Source organism: Canis aureus, chromosome 18, assembly GCF_053574225.1.
Source record: "Canis aureus isolate CA01 chromosome 18, VMU_Caureus_v.1.0, whole genome shotgun sequence".
Taxonomy (NCBI): Eukaryota; Metazoa; Chordata; class Mammalia; order Carnivora; family Canidae; genus Canis; species Canis aureus.
The window spans coordinates 46,324,015-46,346,488 of NC_135628.1; the positions used below are offsets into that span (position 1 = coordinate 46,324,015).

General features: G+C 38.2%; 2 protein-coding genes and 1 long non-coding RNA gene across 9 annotated transcripts in view; 2 read left to right on the forward strand and 1 right to left on the reverse strand.

Moving 5' to 3' along the window:
* Nucleotides 1–3,102, forward strand: part of TEX47 (testis expressed 47) — a 29,224-nt gene extending 26,122 nt beyond the window's left edge. For 5 of the 7 annotated variants that reach the window (XM_077857058.1, XM_077857057.1, XM_077857056.1 and 2 more), the window contains one exon: nt 2,831–3,102. The gene's annotated coding sequence lies outside the window, so the exon portion shown is untranslated. Of the gene's footprint in view, nt 1–2,781 lie in introns of all 7 variants that reach the window. The other 2 variants (XM_077857061.1, XM_077857063.1) reach the window with 1 other exon arrangement.
* ZNF804B (zinc finger protein 804B) overlaps nt 1–6,676 on the reverse strand; it is a 493,317-nt gene extending 486,641 nt beyond the window's left edge. Inside the window, exon 1 of the mRNA XM_077857064.1 lies at nt 6,458–6,676. Within this exon, the coding sequence (XP_077713190.1) occupies nt 6,458–6,565 (108 nt within the window). The 5' untranslated portion in view covers nt 6,566–6,676. The remainder of the gene's footprint in view (nt 1–6,457) is intronic.
* Nucleotides 6,677–7,298: 622 nt separating this feature from the next.
* On the forward strand, nt 7,299–8,344 carry LOC144288965 (uncharacterized). The gene is made up of 2 exons (XR_013357024.1): nt 7,299–7,480; nt 7,594–8,344. It is a non-coding gene; the product is annotated as an uncharacterized LOC144288965 (long non-coding RNA).
* The last annotated feature ends 14,130 nt before the right edge of the window (nt 8,345–22,474 follow it).

Here is a 22,474-nt window from a genome sequence, read left to right on the forward strand (position 1 = left end):
AATAAAATATAAATTTAAATGAATGAGAGCCATGGAAAAGAAAATTACAATAAAAGCCGAACTGGGAATAGGAGATGAGCAGGGGTGGGGACATCGTGTTGTTCTGGATGCCAACTGCGATCCCCACAGCTTTGTTAAGCTACAGATTTATCTCTGAGTCTCCTACCAGCCAAAGAAGAAAAAAAAATAGCTAACTCTAATAGCTCTTTTTATCTGTGAGGAAAGCATATTATCTGTTTTTCAGAAGTATATGTTTAAATATTAGATATCAAATTTGAATCAAAGAAGGGATTATTAGTTCGATGAATGTATGTTATCAGGGGCCAATCTTGGGAAAAGTAACATCACACACGAGTGAATGTTTCTAAAAGCCCCTTTCATTTCATATGCTATATAATATTCTTTGGCATTGTTTTTTTTTTGTCTTCAATAAGCCAACAAGGCCTTAGTTACAAGTGAGAATATTGCCTAAGGTATAATGTAACTCATTTTTCCAGAATTTCTTTTGGAAATTCAGTAAGTACTTCCAAAGCAAGAGAGACTGTGGAACTTGGTGACTGGCATATTCCTATCATCATCATAACTACACTTTGTCGTGAAAGCCTATCAAATATTTAATTTCTCTCTCCACACCTTATCCCCTAAGTAAACCTGACTCACACTATCTACAAAAGGCTGTCACCTGTCATTTTATAAGGATTACCCAAAAAAACCGTACTTGTTAAAACGAAGATTTTTCAAGCAAAGTAGCATTTTTACTTCAATTTTGATTCAAATTACTTTCTACAAAATATGTACATATATACTCAAGAATTATTCTGACAATGTGTATTTTGAACCAACCAAATTCACCCTGAAATGCACTTCAGAGAGTTATTTAAAACATATATTACTCTTTTTGCTCCTTGCTCCCAATACAGCCTAAAACCTACTGATATTTCGAGCTCTGTTAATACATACCACACGAAAAATATGCATCATAGTGCATACAAATTATACAACAAAGGTCTCATAATTACGCTTTCAACTACAAATGATTAAGTTCTATGTTAAATATCAACCTAATTTCACCTACACATGATACCAATCTGTTTTGTTTTTATTTTGTTTCCAAATTATGGAGGAGAAATTTAAAATAGAGGTTATCTTAACTGTATGTCTAAAAGAAACAAAGGATTTGATTTATCAAACTTTAATTATGAAATAAACATAGAATAATCTAATAAAAGTCATGAACTATACCATTCAAATACCCAATTGATTTTTCTTACTTATGGGAAACTTCCAAAGGCAGATAAACACAAATTTCAGACGTAAAAAGTTGACACTTCTTTTTGAAAGCATAAATGCCAACTACAAGTTTCTGAAATCAGTTAGTTGGGGGAAAGAAGAAAGCGCTGAAAAGGCGGTGAGAAAAAAGGCGTGTGCTTAATACAACATTCGTCATAATAAAGAAAACATGATTATAAAAATCTTAACTGAGTCCTCTTTATTGCAAATATCTAAATGTTTCAGTAGGAGGTATTACCTATTCATGAATTCCAAAAGAGGAGGCAGGTGACTTCTCTACAGGAGATCATATCTTCATGATTATACTTGGCACATGAAAAGTGCATCAGTTTGAGAGCATTTTTTAGATGTGTTTAACTTGGTACTTATTAAACATAATGAAAACACAACGGAAAAGTATAGGCATTAGAAAAAACAACAAAGTTGTGTATGCACTCATTGCTTTGTGTAAGGAGTTCTGTGAAGAGACGTATCCTCAAGGTAATTGGTTTCTAGAACTTTTTTGATTTATACATATTCATTTTTAATTTTTAAAAAGGAGCTTTATACAATTTTTTAGTCCACTGAAAATGCTGGCTTCTTTTTTTGCCACCTCGTTCCATTCGGCAATTTAGTCAGATACATAATTTAAAATAAGATCACTAAACAGAACAAAATAACAACAAAAACAAAATCCAAGGACCCTGATCTGTTGCTCAGATGAAAATCCCAAGAGTTTCCTTCATATGCAACATTTGGAGGGAAGATAATAAGCATCTCCAGAAACAGGCAATCCTAGATGTCTAACTATGGTACTCTCAGTAATAGGTGCTTCTTAAGAAGTGTCACTCTATGTAAGCTTCAAACCATGGACAAAATATACAACTTATGATTGTTATTAATATTTCATCAATTGGTAACCTGAATGACATTCGTACTATTAACCACACACAAATTAACTAACAAACCATACTCAAATCTGAATTTGAGACAATATTTTCATTAATTAATAATAAATTCAAACATATTTTTGGCACTACATAGAGGATATTATTTTTTTTTATTGAATCCAAACTTGGTGACAGAAGAACTCAGAAGTTCACACACAAAAAGTGAATTCACCTATAGACTGTTTTCTTAATGAGTGTTTCAATTATAATAACAAAGTTTTACTGTTAACATATTTGATGGGAAAGGGCTTTACAATGTAATATCTCGTTACTTCTTAGGTTTGAGCGCTGATAACATTACATCTGTATGCCTGTGTGTGTGCCTATAGACATGCATGTGGGTGCATGTGTATGTGTATATCACATGGATTTTTAAAGTCATTGTCCAGTCATTTTATTTCGAGTTGTGATAGGGTAGGAGATACATATCCTAAAACGTGAGAGGGTACAAATTTATTTTCTAAACTTAGAGACTCTTATCATTAAGTACTACGTAACACTCAATGGCATACAAAGTACTATGTAATACTCTGTCATTTTTCTTTTCTTTAATCTATCCCAGGATTTAAAGTAACATAAACTATCTCATCAATTATTCACATTCTAATTAGGATGGAAAGCAGTATGCTATTTTTTTCATATCAAGTCTCCAAAAGAAGAGAGATGCAACACAGAAGACATTTGCATGTGTTCACTTTGAAGATAGGAGCTGAATTTCACTCCAGGATTTCCAGTTTCCTGATCTGTGGAGACTGTTTGGGGGTAAAATGCTTTATTTATTTCTCAAGTATCCCACTAAGTATCTATTATAAGAACTCCATGTAATGATTCAATGTTTTCTAAATGAAATTCTTTGAAATAAAAATGTATATAAATGTAATCATTCCCTGTGTACTGTCAGTTTAATATCACATGTCCAGATTCTACAGGCATGTGATTTGAACATGACAAATGTATATAACTACTTTGAATATATAAATGAAGAATTACATCCAGAAGGTACTGAAATGTTAAATTTATACTATCCAGGTAGGGGTGTGTGTGTGTGTGTGTGTGTGTGTGTGTGTGTGTGTCTGTGTCTATTAGGAGAAATTCTTATCACATAAAGAGGAATTGTGGTTTTTACACTATTTATAACAAAGTTACAAAATAGTCTCATTCAATAACTGTGTTATGTGCTACTTTTAAACAGCTTTATTAAAACAGAAAAATAGGAATTAAAATAGAAAGGACACTTGGATTAAGAGAGTAAGAGCCAAAGTTGAAGTACTGCAGACCTCAGTAAGAGTGAGTTAAATCAATTAATGATTGTATCCCAATCCAGAGTCCCAGATAAACTGAGTCTCAGTGAGTGGAAATAATCCAAGTCAATGACGGAGAGGTTAATTTGTGCCCCAAATAGGCACCAAATTTGAAAAAAACAATAAAAAGATACTGTCAGAATAGATAAGTGTTTTAAGAAAAAAAATAGATGACTGTATATTGTGGATCTGTGAGCTTAATATTTATCTTGTTAAAAAAAATCAACAAATGTCTGTCAACCTGAAATTAACAGGGGTATGTGTATTGCTTAATATAAAAAGAGAAATGACGTATAGCCACAGTTTTCAGCTTCATGCTTCACAACTCATTAATAAAGATGGCAAACCTACACTCATCTATACTAGAAAACTATTACTTAGATGCTCAAAAGTCTAAGGTCCAGAAGGTAGTGACCTATTTTAATCTAGGAAGAAAGACTAAGTGTCATGTAATGTGAAGGCAATGACTTGTCTCAAAAACCTGCTCGTGACAGAAAATGAATGAACATCAATTTTTCACACACTGCCTAGCTCATGTGAGAAACTACTGAAACTTTGAAAAAAATCATTCAAATTCCAAAGTAAAATGTAAAAGAAGACAAATATATCAGATGTAGGAAGCCCATATACAGGCTAAATCGTATATTTTTTGAATGCTGCAAATGTAATTTAAGCACACTCAGACGTGTGTAAATATTGGAGAGAACAAGCCCAAAGTATAGCACCTAGATAAAAGTAAATGAATTAGTATTTAGTAAACATGAGCCCAGCAGTGAATGAGAATAGTGTCCTGTGGCTGTGAGCACCTGGTCAGCCAGTAGAGCCACGGGGGTTACGGGTTGTCTTGTCACAACGACCACATTCATGCATCCTGTCCCTGGGATATCAATCAGGCCTCTAGGAGATGAGTGACCACAGAGGAGAAGGAAGGACACCTTCTGACCTTGTGACAAAAATTTCCTCTGCAAGCCTTTTAGATTTTGTAAGATTAGTTCCATATTCTAAGCAACTTAACTAGAACTGAACAATGTAGGAACTCTGAAGTAATTCTTCCTTTATCCTGTGAACTATTAAGGCATATATACTATACACACTCCCCGATTCAGATTTCCATAACCAAAGAGAGGGTTTTGGAACACAGCCACAGAGATTATCAAAGCACTGAACACTAATACCTATGAGAAAGGCGGAACATTCTAGGTTTTCAAGATGAAATGAGCTTGTAGGAAAAACTTGATAGATTTAAGTTTGCTATAAGGAAGATTCTGACACTGTGGGTTGTTAAACATTAAGGTGGTTTGCTGAGACTGCAGAAACTCCAATCCTGAGAATCTTTAAAAATAGAAAGAATTCAGACCAGCTGCTCAGAAGGACTGAATGTGGGCTTTCTTCAACTAAAACTCTCCAAGACCCCTCTAGTCCTAAGAAATTTATTGTAAATATAAATTGTGTATTCCATCTAACACTTCTGCTTTGGCACCATGTAGTTGAGGCGGTGGGAGGGATTGCAACGACCCACATTTACAGTGCATAAAAACATGTGAGGCACTAGTGTGTCATAATTAGGAGTCCTAGTGATAGCTCTGGGTACGTGGACTTTCTGACTTTAAATTTCTCATGCAAATCACAGATAGCACTTAATCAAAAGTTTTCAAGATGTATTGCAGTTTTGAATAATTCATGCTAATGAAGCATTAAACCATGATGAAAAGTACAAAAAATAGATAAAAATCAGGCAACTTAAGTTTTCTCTGTTCATATCATACAGACTTAAAATACTGGTTTTTCTACTAAACTAGAAAACTTGTCCTTTGTCACTTATTAAGAGTCCAAAACTTTTTTTTTAATATGCCATAACATTTTTAAAATACATTTAAATCTGTAAAATATTAGTCTCTAGCATCTACCAATTATAAATAATATATCGAAGTCCTGCAGTCTGGTAACGATTTCCCAGAGTTAGGAGTCTCCCATGGTTTGTCTCCCTCTCTAATTTTTCTCACTCAGCTCTCCTCCTTTCTCTTATAGTCCAGGCAGAAGGGGAGGTGGGTGGAGGGTTGGGGTAACTGGGTGACCTGCAATGAAAAGGGCACTTGGCGGGATGAGCACTGGGTGTTATACTATACGTTGTCAAATTGAATTTAAATTTTAAAAAAATGTAAAAAGAAAAAAATAAACAGTAGTAACTTCTCCAGGAAAACAAATAAATAAAATAAATATCTAAAAAGATAAAGAAGAATACTTGAATAAATCAAATAGTTAAGTAAATTCAATAGTGCATTAAGTTGAGTGATCACTCGCATGTCATGTAAATCCATCTGTACCTAATACCACCAACTACCCACTTCCTATTTCCACAAAGGACTCTGGCGTTCCTTAAGGAACCCACACAGTTAAGCGTTAAATCTACTCAAGTGTCGGCATGCAACACCTTTCCATCCGCCAGCACCCTGATGCAAAATCTGGAAGAAGTTAATTTTCTTATAAAGTAACCGCAGCATTATCCAACTAATCTCAACTGATGAGTTCACAAAGCCTGGTTGCAAAGTGCCCCTCGAACTTTCTACCCTGCCCAAATCCGTAGATTCCTAACTTGGCACAGCGCTCAGGAGCTACCTTCAGCACAGCCCTGCAGTGAACAACTGCATTCAGTAAATATTTGCATCCGTGGCACTACAGATGCTAATGACCGTGTTGAACGTACACCTGTAAACACACACCCTCACCGTGTAACAGTCTGACAATAAATGGCAAAAACAGACACAGCAGCCTCCCCGGTAAGGCAGGTGGCCACCACCGGCGCGTTACGCCCGGACAAGGTCTCTCTCTCTCTTTTTCCTTTCTTTCTTTTTCTTTCTGTTTCTCTTGATTTTGAACGCGCGCTGTGTGTGTGTGTGAGTGAGTGTGAGTGTGAGCGCGCGCGCGTGTGCAGGTTACCGGAGAGGGAGATCCGTTCTTGCGGAGGGGCCCTCGGAAGACTCCTTTGATGCCCCGGTAGTGCCCATTGCTGAGATGCCTCGAACTGATGACCAGGTAACAAGCCATGTGGGTCCGAGCGGGGCGCGCTGCGTGTCCCTCCTGGCCGGCCCCGGCCGCGGGAGCGCGGGAGCGCGGGCCGCTTTCTCAGCAGCGACGGTGACTGCCACCTCCCGAGGAGCAGCGGCCGGCAGCGAGCAGGGGACGCGGCGGCCGCGCGCCCCCGCTCCTCGCCCCGCGCGGGGCTCCGGCTGCCGGCGGCGGAGGGGGCGGCGGCGGCCACGCGGCTCTTCGGGCACCCGGCGAGCCAGTCCACATGCTGCTCTGGCGACGTGGCTGCTCAGCCGCGGGCCGGCGGTGCCATTGGTCTCAGGACAACTTCCTGGGTCCGCGGGGGAAGCCGGAGCTCCCCGCCCCGTCGCTGCCCCGCCCCGCCGTCGCCCCCGGCGCGCCCCCGGGGGGCTCGGGCTCGGGCTCGGGCTGCGGGCTGCGGGCTGCGCGGGAGGTGGCGGCGGCCGGGGGCGGCGGCGCGAGCCGGGGGCGCGGCCACCTGTGAGCCCGAGCGGTTCGCGCCCCCGCGCCGGGCGGCCGCGCGCGGCGGGGACGGGGGCGGCGGCGGCGGAGGGGGCGGAGGGGGCGGCGGAGGCGGGACGCGCGGCGCGGGCATCCCGGGCCCCCCGCCCCAGCGCCCCACGCCCCAGCGCCCCGCCCGCCGCGCCCGCCGCGCCCGCGGGCCGGCTTAGCAGCGAGCGTGGGGGCGGGGGCGGGGGCGGGGGCCGGGGCGACTGCGGAGGGCGGCGGTGGGCGACACGGCGGGGAGAGCGGCGCCTCCACCCGGCGCTGCCCGCCCGCCTGCAGCGCGCTCCGGCGCCCGGGCTGCCCGCGGCGGGGTCGGCAGGAGCGACAGCCCCCGGGCCGGCGGCGCGGACGAGCTGCGCAGCCCCGGTGAGGCGGGCGATGGACGCAGGAGGAAAGAAGTTCTAGGTAGAAAACTTGCGTCGGGAATGGAAACGAAACATGCTTGCGCGCGCGTGTGCGTGTGCGTGTGCGTGTGCGTGTGCAGAGCTACACTTACAGGTGTCTCTGTATCTCCACAGAGGCCGAGATTTGGGATTTGCGTGGGACGTCCGAGCGCCCACGGCCCTCCCCGTCAGCCCTCGGTGGGGCTTCTTAACCGAGTTGGATCCTTTACTGTGAATAGAGCCGCCCGGGAGCGAGCTGCGCTGGGAACCAATGACGCGCGCACGAACGCGTCCTGGAAAGAGGAGGAACTAGGAGGCCAGGTCTGTGCCCTGTGCAGGGGGAAGAGGAAGGGTGACCTCCTTCCCCTCTCGCCCGGGGGGGACTGGACTTAATGCAAGGTTAAAGCTAAGGCTCCCCGTGCCCTCCCCAGTTTTCTCCTCTTCTGTCTCCCACATGCTCCACTGGCTTCCTGGATGACCCTGGGGACCTTTCACAAATGATAGAAACAGGTCAAAGAAAACAGATAATTTAGTTTTTCCTATTCAGGCAACTCCTAAAACTCTCAAGAAAAAAAAAATGCCATTAATATCATTTTTGTGACCACCCCATGAAGACCTGACTTTTTTGTTTACATGATTACAATAGTTTATATCCTTAAGGTTTTATTAAATACGTGGATGTGTTTCTCACCTTGAAGGTTTCAGATAGTCTTTCTAGAAGTGTTAATGTGAGGCAAAATGCCAATTCCTTGCAAACTCTGAATTGAAAATTACTCAGGCTGACACGGCGCAAGACAAATCTTGTAGAACTGTTTATTTTGTGATTATCTTGTTGGTAAGAACTTCTGAAATAAAAAATGGTAGAGCAGTAGCAATAGATACAACACATCCTCATGTTTTCCCTTCTTTTGTTTTCTTCACGTTTTCCTTTCTATTAAGATTGATGTGGTTCACGATGTCATGTTTATTGAACTTAGAACTGTGAGATGATTCCTGCAGCCAAGAGTAAGTAATATTGCTCATGTATAGACATTAGATACATTCTATACAGAGAAAACAAGGTATTGGCAAACAGTGAAATTTCCAAATCAGGTAAAAGCTTTGTCGGAAAATGAATGAGGTAGAATTTTTAAAAGGAGAAAGTGCAGCTCAATCTAGATTATTTCACTCTTCGTAAAGGGAAGCACTGAGGACCTAAGTGTAAGCACCCCGGAATGGACTCGAAAAATCAATAATGTCACAAGCTGTGAATAATAGCTCCAAGGATACTATCTCTTTTTCATTAGGCAAATGTAATTTCTAATAATGCTTAATTATTAAGAATCAGGTATACTCTTCTAAAATGAAAGAACTGACAAGTAATCAAAAAGCATACAATTCAGGGGGGCCTGGGTGGTTCAGTGGGTTAAGCATCTGCCTTCAGCCTCAGGTCATGATCCTGGAGCCTTGGGATCGAGCTGCGTGGCAGGCTCTCCCCACGGGGTTCCCCCAATCATGCTCCCTGCTCAGTGGGGAGCCTGCTTCTCCCTCTTTCTCTGCCCCTTCCCCTGCTTGTGCTCTTGATCTTTCTAATAAATTTTTAAAAAATCTTTCTTTTTTTTAAAAAAAAAAAGCATACAACTCACATATACCATCCTATTTTCTTATTCAAAATATTACATTTATTTGAAGTATGGCATTCTTGTTCACTTGACTACTATCCTATGTGCATTTGGATTTCCCCACAGGAAACAAAGTAACCCTGCTTTTTGTAATGTTTCAAAGACTGTAGTAATTTTTCTAAATTTCTTTAAGAATATTTTATTTTTGCAGTCTTCTTTAAAATGAGTGATATCAATTCTTCTGTTAATTTGCCATATTCTAAGTCAGTTATGGCTGTCCTTTGCTTTCTAATTTTTGTCATCCGTTTTAAAATATCAAGGCAAAAACTGAAATATTTGTTACTCTCAGTCAATTTTAAGAATACTTTTTAAAATATACAACAATAACAAAAACTCCCCTTTTTCCCTTGCCAAGTTATGACTGATGCCCTTGTGATTTCATCATATTCAACAGCTTCCCATTATTGTTGGCCTGTATTTCAGATATGGTATGACCAATCTAAGTAACAGAAACAGGAGTGTTTTTAGTTGCAGAGTTGCTACAGATACAGAGTTGCTCAGTTATATTAACTTCTCTCTTTGCTAAACGAGACACTTTCTTACTTCAGTAATTAAACATTTTCAGAGAAAGTGAAAGGAAAGCAAAACACTTTAAGCCTGTATTAAATGAATCTTACATACAGGTCAAATTCTATACAACAAACATTATGAAAAACAAACATCATGTGCAATTTTGCAAGGCCATTTATATTAAAGTAATATTTGATCTGATGAGTTTTCATTCCATGGAAGGAGATGTGAATGGCAAAGGGCATGGATTTCAGCCTAGAACCAATTTGACATTTCCACATATTTCCAGATTCATGGCTGTGTCACAGATGATTGACAGAGGGAGAAATCCTCTCTACCATTACCCTTCTCAAACACATCCCAAATCAATCCCCTTATTTCCATATCTGCTGCTCAACCTTAGTCCAAAACATCATCGTTTCTTGCTTGGACTACTGCAGTATCCTCCTAACCAGTCTCCCTGCTTCCTTCCAGTGTTGCCTCCATACATTCCATACATAATATATTCTTTACATCCAACAGCCAGAGTGATTATTTATTTATTTATTTATTTATTTATTTATTTATTTATTTATTTCATTCATTCATTTATAGAGAGAGTGAGGAGAAGTGGAGAGAATCTCAAGCAGGCTCCATGCCCCATGCAGAGCTGACTCAGGGCTCAATCTCACAACCTGAGATCACAACCTCAGCAGAAATGAAGAGTCAGTGCTTAAGTAACTGAGTCACCCGGGCACCCCAGAGTGATATTTTTGAAACACAGATCATATCCTAATGCTTTCCTATTAAACCCTATCATACCTAGGACAAAATCCAAATGATACTCTGTTTAAAAAACCCTATTCCAGTCCATGCTCATTTTCTTCTACTGCATTCCTATTTCCGTCTGCTCCTTATGGTGCTCCCAGAGACCCTTCCTTACTGCCCCAGCTAATGGAGCTATCTGGAATCTCTCTACCACAGGATATTTTTAAAGTATATTCATAAAACTTATTATTTTAGGGAAGTTTTAGGCTTACAGAAAACTTGAACAGAAAGTATAGAGAGTTCTCATATATATCTCAGTACCTCATCACACACATAGTTTTTCCTATTATTAACATCTTGCTTTTGTTGTGGCACATGTGTTAGAATGGATGAGCCAATGTTGATATAATATTATTAACTAAAGTCCATGGTTTATATTAGGGATCATTCTTTGTGTTCTATATTCTATAGGTTTTTGACAAATGTATGATGACATGTATTTGCCTTTATAATGTCATATAGAATAGTTTCACTGCCCTAAAAATCACCTGTGCTCCATTTATTCATCCTTTCATCACCCCCGATCTCTGGCAACCCACCAATCTTTTTACTTTCTCCCTGTTTTTGCCTTTTCAAGAATGTCATGTAGCTGGAATTATATGGTACATAGCTTTATTTCAGATTGGTTTCTTTCATTTGGAAATACACATTTTAAGTTCCCTTCATGTCTTTTAGTGGCTTAATATGTCATTTCTTTTTATTGCTGGAATAATGGAATATTTTAACAGTATTTCACTATATTATGAGTTGAATGGTACCTCTCCCCACACATATTGAAGTTCTGATGCCCTGTGAATGTGACCTTAGGTGGAAATAGGGTCTTTGCAGATGATCAAGTTAACATGAGATCATTAGGGTGGTCCCTGCTACAAGATGACTTCTTTTTTTAAAAAAAAGGGAGGGCTGGAATTGGATACAGAGGCACAAGGAGATTTCCATGTGAAGACGGGAATTATGCTTTCACAAGCCGAAGAATACAAAAGATCACCAGCACACCACCAGCAAGGGGAGAGGCATGGAACAGATTCTCCCTCACAGCACTCAGAAGGAACTGATCCTGCCAACATCTGGATTTCAAACTTCCAGCTTCAAAACTGTGTGACAACTCTTGTTGAAGCAACCCCACTTGTACTGTGTTATAGCATCTTCAGGAAATGAATGCACATTGTCTAGCTGGGCCAGTTTGTTTATCCAGTCACCTAATGAAGGACATCTTGGTTGCTTCCAAGTTTTGGCAATTATGAATCAAGCTGCCATAAACATTCATAAGCAGGTTTCTGTGTGGACATAACTTTTCAACTCCTTTGGACAAATACTAAGGAATGCAACAGCTGGATCTTATACTCAATTTTGTAAGAAACTGCCAAACCATCTTCAGGAGTGCTACACCATCTACCATCGTCACCAACAATGGATGATGGTATCTGGTGCTCCATTCCGTCACCAGTATTTGGTGTTGTCAAGTCTAATAGGTATGTAGCAGAATCTCACTATTGTTTTAACTTGCAATTCTCTACGAACATATGATGCTGAACACCTATTCATATGCTTCTTTGCCATCTGTATATCCTCTTAAGTTAGGTATCTACTCACATCATTTGCCCATTTTTTAATTGGGTTACTTATTTTCTTTTTGTTAAGATTTAAGAGCTCCTTGTAAACTTTGAATGCCACTTCATTATCAGATATATGTTTGCAAATATTTTCTCCCAATATAAAGCTTTTCTTGTAATTTCTTACCAGTGTCTTTTTCAGAGTAGAAGTTTTTAATTTTAATATCATCCAACTTATTACGTTTTTCTTTCATGGAATGTGCTTTCAGTGTTGTATCTCAAAAGTCACCACCAAACTTGAGCCCTCCTGGATTTTTCCTCCATATTATCTTCCAGGAGTTTCATGGTTTTAGACTTTTCATTTAAGTCCATAATCCATCTTGAGTTAATTTTTGTGAAAGATGTAAGGTCTTTGTCTAGATTTATTTATTTTTCTTCAGAAAGTACAAATTGCACTATAGCTTTTTGTTTCTCAAACATTTCTTCAACTAATTTCTTTCATTCTAAGTTGTCTTATTTGGTTTGCTAATTGCATCTTCTCATAGTTACCTTTTTTCACTTTTATAGGTCTGTTCCATTTTACCCTAATATTTAGCTTAATAGAAGTTTAAAGTTTTGAAATTTAACAAAAAGCAACATTTATCAACCAGTTAGTATCTAACTCAGCTTATATCCCCAAATACTGCTAGTTATTCTCTATGTTTGCCTCTAATCAGTACCCGATTCTAACTTTAAACATAACCACAGGGAACTGGCCACCCCATGGCTGGGCTAAGCTCCCTGAGTGAGAAGTTTGAGAATTACCACGTGTCTGACTCCAAGGTGCCCCAACTATATGGACCTCGTTTATCGGTCTCTCTTTTCCTAGATCTTAACTCTTAGTGACATTTTCTACTAAAAGTAAGTGTTTCTTCCTAGTCCCTTACAGGCATCATTTTCCCATGAAGGTATAGAAAGCCAAGATGAAGATCTTTAGCATTTTCACAGTAGTAAATCTGAGAGTAAATATAAATTTTCAGATGTGAAGTTCTATTTGTGTTTAAAGCATACCAAAAAAGAAAGAGGGAAAGATTGGAAGGGAAGGAGGGAGAAAAGGCAGTGGAGAGGAGGGAGAGAGGGAAGGAGAGAGAGCATTCTTTCCTTAGCAGCATCTTTAAGATCCCTATGATAGTGATGTTCTCTCCTAAAATGAACCCGACAGGGTTAGAGTGGGTTGAGACTGAGTAAAGGATCCAGTAGTCCCTAAAGCTGAAGTTCTATCTCAGTACTGCCTCCTAGCAGACTAAATAACAAAGACAGGGTGATTATTTAATCAAAGTCAAGAAAACAATTTAAAGGAAGGTTTCCTCAGACAGACTTAGACTCAATAACTAATTTTGCATTAAAAAAAAAAAACACCAGTAAATCAGCAAGCCAAATTTATTATGTGAACCATGAGAATATAGGGCAAATGATAAGAAATCAAACTGACCCCATAGATTAATTTAAAAAATATTTCCAAGATACATGTCTTGAAATGAAAAAGAAAAAAGTGTCAGTTCAGTAGCTTGGACTAGTTAAAACTGTAGCCTAGAGAAACCACTGATATTGACTGTTGTTACCCTGAGCCGTCAAAAGAAAGACATAGCATTCCCACGATAATTCAGAAATTCATAGTCAATTGAACAAGACCTAACCATCAATCTCCCATTGTAGAATACCCAGTCCCATTCCACACTCCTCCTCCTCAAGGAGAAGTTCTAGAGGCCAAGGAGGTAGAGAATGACTTAGATGACAGAAGTTCTCATTTCCCTATTTCCAAAACTATGGCCCAGTTTGACAAAGCTGTGGAGAGAGGAGAGAAACTTACTGCCAGCAAATGCCAAGAAATGTGGTCCTCATCATGTCTGCTGGCACTCAGAATGCCAGTGGAACCCAGAAGGATCGCAGGGTAGCGTATTGTGGCTGAAACCCTCTTCCAGCTTTTTCTGGAATTTTGCCATGTCACATTCAAGGGCAGAAACCATTCATCTACACGTAAGATGCCTTTTCTAGACTTTATTTTTTCTGGTTTCCAGGTGCCACACTTTTAAAATACAACCCTATTGTATATACCCTTCAAATTTAAAATGAACCTCAATATACTTGAAATACTATAAAGCATGTTATCACATTGGAGATGATACAAGACAAAAAGGTCTTTAAGGCCAGTAGGCAAAACATTTGCTTTTTTCTCTTCCTCTCAATCTCACTCTGCATATTGGAAAAAAAAAATAGCAAAAACTCACTATCAGCAAAAAATTGAGGGAAGGATGGAAAGAGGAAATATTTACGGAGTGCCATCCACATTCCAGTTACTTTACATTTGTGATATCATTTCATCTCTACAATTGCTTTAATGTAGGTAATATGGCTATTTTTCAGAGAGGAGAGTGAGGCTCAGAGAATTTAAAGATAATACTTAAGTCACAGAATGAAGTGATGGAGCTAGGATTCACACACATAACTCTAAGTCTAGACTCTTTACACCACATTGCCTTTTATCCTGTATCACTCAGCCTCCTTGAATGATCAAAGAAGGATAAGCCACGGGGGCTCTTGCTTTCATCACGCTTGAAAGCCTCTGGAGGAAAAATAGCAAATACTGATGTTTTTGCTAAGCTAGAAGCATGAGAACCAAATATAATGTATGATTCTGGACTGGATGCTAGGTTTTTAAAAATCTATAAAAGATACTCCAGATAATTAGAGAAATTTAAATTGGAATAAGAACAGATAATATTATTGTATCAAGTTAAAATAACTTGCATGGTGCCCAGCTCATAGAGAAGCATGTTTTTAGGAGACACAAGTTAAATCATTTCAGGGTGAAATGACATAATGTCTGTGACTTATTTTCAAATGATTCATGAGAAAAATGTGCGTGCATGTATGAATATATAGAGATAAAGCAAATGGTGCAAAATGGTAATGATCACTAAATCTAGGTGGAGTATATAAGAGTACTTTTTTTCTGTTTGAGGGATTAATATGATTAATATGAGACTATGTAATATAGCTTGCAGTTGCAACAGCATTCAGATAGTCTCTAAAAGGGAAAAACTGCAGAGGTTGTCAGCTAAAATAAATGATAATGATTAAGGAGTGCCCTTGTAGTGATGAGCACTGGGTGTTGTATGGATGTGTGGAATCACTAAATTGTACACCTGTATGTTAACTAACTGGAGTTTAGATAAAAAAAGAAACTATTAAAAAATTACATTTCACAAAGGAAAAAATTCAATTAAAAGTCATAAGACCAGTAGAAAACCATGCCAGTCTCACCCTTGATAATTTCTGTTTATGAAGCCTAAGGATAAGAAAGGAGAGAAGGAATAATAAATCATATAGTTTTGCAGAAGACTGAAGTTTTTAGATTAAAGGTAACTGATCATACTAATACAAGAGAGTCTTGGACACAGTATTTGGTTCCAGGAAGGACAGCTCCATAATTTGTAGGGCTCAGGGCAAAATGAAAAGGAAGGAACTCTTGTTCAAATATTATTAGTATTTTGGTATTAACAATAATTTAACCAAGTGTGGGTCTCCTCACAGTGGGGAACCCTGTGTGACCACACAGATATCATGTCCATATAGCCCACTATTATGAATAAAAAAATACTAAATATGTCACGGCTTTCTTCCCATAATTATCAAAAATCCATAGTCACTCAACCAGAATAAAGATTGTATTGAACCTCTATACCCTGTGTCAAGAGCTATAGTTGAAATAAATGAGCTCTATAGTGCATTCCTTCCACAAAAGTTCCATATTTTATTAATGTTATTTTGCATTAATAGTATTTATTATATTTTGTATTCCAAACACAAACTCAAATGTTAATCATTCTTATCACATGACCTGGGCCTCCTGTGTCTTATATTATATGGATAATATATGAAAATAGGTCAGAAGCCACATAAAAAGTCCTGTGTGAGTTGTAAAATGGATTTGGTCTTCTCAAATGTGTACATGAGAATGTAATTTAGCAATTTAATAATAATACACCAGAAGATGTAGGTTTTTATTATGTTTATTTTCACATTTTCAGTTATTTATAGATGAATTGGTCTGTAGTGTTTGCATTTGCACCATCAGATTGTGCTGAACTGATTATTAGCCTGAGACTCTGTGCAGTTTTTAGAAAAAAATGGAACCTGCAAGCCTTTGTCTTAGAAAACTCATGCCAGAGGTAAGCAAATCAAACTAATGAACACTGGCTAATAAGTTTATCCCATTACTATTTCACCTAGTTATGTCATGTCCAAACTTCCAATGAATCGAGGTTTCTCTTGTTGAAATGCTTACCCCATAAAATGTTCTTTCATTAGGATAATTTTTCATCTTCTTCTACCTGTTAAACTATTTCTTTAGTTATCATTAATCATGCTTTATGCAAATCAACTGCACAGGCAAACTGCCAACACAAAAAGGTCTTAATGAAAATTTTAATCTTTATTTTTTCATAAAATACTTTCATTACGAATTAGACCAATTGGTTATAAGGCATAATATCTAATTAACTTCCAGATACAAATACAGTTCCATTCCAAAAAAAAAAAAACCAAAAAAAAAAAAAAACCCTGCATTTCCTGACTTCTCGCAATATCAAACATTTCATGTTAGACCTTGAGCTTTGTAAGACATTGTACCAAATCTTCTTGAACATTTCTGGACTTCCATATTAAAGGAAATGCAGAGGAGCACCTGGGTGGCTCAGTGGTTGAGCGTCTGCCTTTGGCTCAGGTTGTGATCCCAGGGTTCTGGCACTGAGTCCCCCATGAAGCTCCCCACAGAGAGCCTGCTTCTCCCACTGTCTGTATCTCTGCCTCTCTCCCTCTGTGTCTCTCAGGAATAAATAAATAAAATCTTTTTTAAAAAATAAATGAAATGCAGAACATAAGACAATGCAATTATCAGGGATGATGGGGATATATCTGGTGATATTTCAAGTAAGGCAAAATCCCTGAAACGTGTATGTATGTTTGAATTTTAAAATAAAGGGGAAAAAATACAGGGGAGACTTTCATATAGTGTTATTTATTTCTATTTTATTTTAAGCAATACATCATGTTTCTTAGTTTTCATTTTTAAAAGACCTATTTTTCAAAAGCAAAACAAATAATACTAAGCTCATGGATACAGAGACAACCTTGGTAGTTACTTGAAGTGGGGGAAGAGAGGGTAGGCAAAATAGGAGAAGGAAGTCAAAGGTACAAATTTCCAGTTATAAAACAAGTCGTGGGGTTGTAATATGCACACCATAGGGACTATATTTAATAATACTGTATTGCAAAAATAATAATAATACTGTGCTGCATATTTGAAAGTAGTAAGGAGAACAGATCTTGAAAATTCTCATCACAAGGAAAATAATTTTTAGCTATGTACAATGATGGATGTTAACTGGACTTACTGGGATCATTTTGCAGTATGTACAAATACAAAACCATTAGGCCATACATCTGAAACATACAATGTTATGTCAACTATACATCCACAAAAAAACAAAAAACAAAAAACCCTGTTTTTAAGCAAAATGCTTCTTGAATATTTTATGATTTCTCTATAATGGAAATAGTGATACATTGACTAATAATTTTAAAAGAAGCTTTTACATAAGTTGTTCTGTGGAGTTGATACGATGCCCACTAAATAAAACAGTTCCTAATTCTTTTCTTGCCATTTAGCAAAACTTTTTTAAAATTCAAAAAAAAAGAGAGATTATAAAAAATATTTTTTAGTAGAAAAACTGTGAGGCAGGACTGCCAACCCAATCAAATATCAAGTCACATTTTAAAACAGTGATAATCAAAACAGTATGCTACTAGAACAAAAATAAGTCTGAAAATAAATAAAACATAGTGAAAATGTCTGAAAGAAGCTTTAACAGACATTCGTATTTGACATAGGAAACATCTGGAAATAATAAAAAGAATATTCATTAATAAATAAGAATAATTAGATTTGTGGAAAAAGTAATTTAGATACACAGCTCACACAGTCTACATCAATCTAGTTCCTGATGGATTGTTGAATTAAGTAAAAACAAATCTTAGAAAATTTAATTAAGTACAGATCACTAGAAAGATAATCCGCCTGTAATACATACAATATATTCAAATGAAGACCCTGAGAGGTAAGTGAACAAAGATTATAAATAATTTACACTAAAGGAATTTGAACCCACTTTAGGGGCTCACATAAACTTCAATTTTGATACAGAAGAAATGCAATTAAAATTAAGGTAACATCTTATTTTCTTTATATTGAAAAAAACTAATGTTAATATCAAAACATAATGATAGTGACTCTGGAATCATACTGGCTTATTCTGATGAGATGATCTGTGCACATTCTCTATGAAAGGCAAACTATAGGCTGTAAGGACAATTGTAGATTTGTTGCTACCATTTCTCTGAATTCCCACATTTCCAAGAAATTCATGTAAGAGAATAATTTAACTTAAGAAATCTATACATACAAAACAGTTGATAACAGCAACATAACAATAAATAATTAGAAGTATATATAAAGTTTAATGATGAAAGAATGCTACAATTACTAACTCTAGATCAGCTGCAGCCTTAACTATCTCCCTTAAGACTTAGTAGTAAAATTTGTAACATGATTTTAATAGTCATGTGGAAGAATCAATGTAGGAGAATCTCTAGGAAGTATTAGCAGACCTTTTCTAATAAATATCAAAATTGACTGTAAACATTTGAGTATGATCTTGGTAAAAAAGCATATGTGGAAGCTAAAACAAATAAACAAAGCCCCACAAATAAACAAACAAGAAGCAGAATCAGTCCTGTAAGCATAAACCGATGATTCCCAGAAAAGGGTCTGTGATGGGCAGCATGGGTGAAGGGCAGTGGGAAATCCAGGCTGCCAGTTCTGGAATGAATAAGTCATGGGGATAAAAGGCACAGCATAAAGAAGACAGTCAATGATACTGTAATAGGGTTGCATGGTGACAGATCTTAGCTACACTTGTGGTGAGCACAGCATAATATATACACTTGTCAAATCACTATATTATCAAGCTGAAACTAATGTAACACTGTATGTCAACTACACACAAATAAGAAATGTTTTTAAAAACAAAAGAAAAAGCAGCAGAGAGATCCTCACTGTAGACTCTAAGAAAATATAATTTAATAATATGTATTAATGCTTCTAAAAACAAGTGTATTACTTAGCATGAAACAGTATTTTTTAAAAGACATAATGGCTCAAAACCAGTATTTTTCAGTCTACTAACCCCTGAGATGAATGTTCCTGGTCTAGTCAAAGGGTAGTTCCCTCCACAGGGTGGCTAAGGGGCATAGGTTTCTTCTGTCCTTCAGACCTCTTCCTCTAAAGCCTCCTGGAACCCCAGAGGAAAGAGGACCTGGACGAAGTAGATTTGCTCGTTATCTTAGCCCAGAGATGGCATAAATGAGTCACACTCTTCTATGCCACTGGTTGGAACTCAGTTACATGGCCATCTCAGCTGCAGGTGAGGCTGGGAAATGAGCTTCCTGGTCCCTAGGAAGCCGAGAACAGAGATCTTGGAAGATGACTAGCAGTCTCTGCCACAACATAAACATTTTATGAGCTAGCAGATTCATCTTTGAGAATTAATTCTGAAGAAATAATGATACGCATTTATAATTATGCATGATAAAGTATGTTCATTAACAGTGCTCATTTTAATAATGAAAATAATCTCCAGTGACAATAATTTATAGAACATCAAAACAATGATGTACCATATAGGCCTATATAATACATAGAGTAATGATATTAGTATAAAATAATAGAAAATGAAAAGTAGAACATAATATTAAATGAAAAATGAAAAAGTCAAGTACTGAACAATATCATGGTTTGAGATTTGTTATTGTATTGTTTGTTATTGTTATAATTAACACTATAAGTAAATGTGGATGTAGTTACAGGAATATAGATTCACATATACATATGGACATAGTCACGTGAGAAAAATAAGGATGTGTCCCCAAACTGGTTATTTTTCCATTTGTTTGTTTGTTTTCTGGTAGAATGAGGCAATTACTTTTCCTTTTTTGTAAAAAAAAAAAAGTTTGTGTCTTCTACAATGACTAAGCATTTCTTAAATAATTAAAATTAAGAACAAAAAATAGTAAATTTAAAAAACATGTTAAAATATTGAACAGGTTTATTAGATGTTAAGACTAAGCACACTATATGCAGTTGTTTACAAATATGTATTTTTACATATTCACATATATACACAAAGATGTAAAGGCATTCATGTAAATATATACAAATTTTCATCTGTTTTGTTATAATTTTCATTTATTTATTTATTATTTTTAATGATTTGATTTATTTAAGAGAGCGTACAAGCAGGAAAATGGTGGAGGGAAAGGAAGAAGTAGACTTCTCACTGAGTAGGGAGCTATGTGGGGGTCCATCCCAGGACCTCGAGATCAGGGCCTGAGCCAAAGACAAACTGAGCCACCCAGACACCCTTACTTTACCCACATTAAAAAATTTACATTATTTTCACCATTTTTAATGAGTTGGGTCTTTTAATGAAAAGAAAAATGTAATTTAAAAACAAACTGTGGGATCCCTGGGTGGCGCAGCGCTTTGGCGCCTGCCTTTGGCCCAGACCGCGATCCTGGAGACCCGGGATCGAATCCCACATCGGGCTCCCGGTGCATGGAGCCTGCTTCTCCCTCTGCCTATATCTCTGCCTCTCTCTCTCTCTCTCTCTCTCTCTGTGACTATCATAAATAAATAAAAATTAAAAAAAAAATTTTAAAAAATTTTTTAAAAAATAAAAACATAAAAATAAAAACAAACTGTAATTTGCTGTAAAAGCCCTAGAAGTACTAGAGATTTATTCTGGGAGCACAGAAAAACTTTTGTCTTTTAAACTAAATTGGGAAAATACTTTGTCTGTCTCCCACTGTGAAAATTGAGAAAACCGAAGTTTGCTTAGACAGAGCCCTTGCATCCCCCAAGAGAAGCCTCTATCTTAACTCCCGGAACCAGTGAATGTTCTCTTATTCAGACAAAGCATCTTTTCAGATGTAATTAAGAATCTTGAGATGAGTTCATCATCTCAGATTACCTAGTGGGTCCTATATCCAAGGAGAGTCAGCTTCCAAGAGACAGAAAGGCTGCATGACGAAGGAGGCAGAGAATGCAGCAATGTGGCCACAAACCCAAGAAACACCCAGGACTGCTGGAACCACCAGAAACTCAGAAGAGGCAAGGAAAGGAATGTCCCCTAGAGCCTTGGAGGGAGCATGTGGCCTTGCTGACACCCTGATTTCAGACTTCTGCCCTCAAGATCTCTGAGAAAATAAATTTCTGTTGCTTTAAACCCCACAGTTATGGCATTATTACAGCAGGCATGGGGAGCTAATCCAGAGTGGTTATACAAAACGAAAGAAATCACTCTATGTAATAAGATAGCAAGAATTTAGAATATTCTCCTGATCATGGGAGAACAGGCTTCGGGGTACCCACAGGGGAGAAGAGGAGGATAGGGGAAAATAATCTCCCTAATGAAAATAATAGATAGAAAATAATCTGGCACAAAGTGGCCAGCAGGGTGAGGTGGGTGTAACCTAGAAGCTGCCACAATGAATGACTTCACTTCACTGTGATGTTATCTATGCTGTACTGTTCCCTAGCTTCATCTCTATTCCTCATCCCTCTTTCCTCAGTGAGGGTGGTTTTCTTAAATGGACAAGGTTTTGGGGATTGAGCATGTAGGGTTTGCATTGTGCGCCACGGAGCAGCAGAGTGGGGAGAGAGCAGAACAGGGAAGGGGCGAAACAAAGGAGGACCCCATAATCAGCAGCAGCATGGGAACAGTAATAAGTAGTGAGCAGGAAAACAAAAACCTGGCAAGCCTGCAGGGACCTGGAGATGGCAGGGGACCTTTCATAGCAAGGGCACTGGATCAAGGAGAAATGACCGCAGAGCAGCTGGGGGCTGGAGGAGGACAGGACAGCCGGGGTGTGGGTTACGAAGGCGGCCTTGCGGTCAATTTCAGCCAGCGTAAAGTTCCAAGTTTTTTCAAAACCAGCCACTTGAGGCCCCAGTTCTTTCTCTTTCTCTCTCTTTCTCCTCCATCCCTTCCCATGTTATGATATGGATTTTTCATACCACAGTGTACGATAGGAATAGACAAGTTCGATTCACCAGAGTCAACACCAAGGACATGCTACCCCCCACAGGCCTGATGTCAAAGCACAGAAAGATGGTAAGGACTCCACATGAAGAAGAGTAATGAATTAAGGGGGTGGTCTTTGAGGGGAGGAAAGATGAAAAAGGAAGAGAGGCAAGCAGAAGAGAACAGTAAAAATAACAAAAGCTTCTGGAAATGGGCAGAGGGATGAAAAAGTAGTTATCCTTCAGCAGTAAAATAGTAAATAGAAAAGTGTGGTAAAAAATCCAATCAACAATGAGGTAAGGAA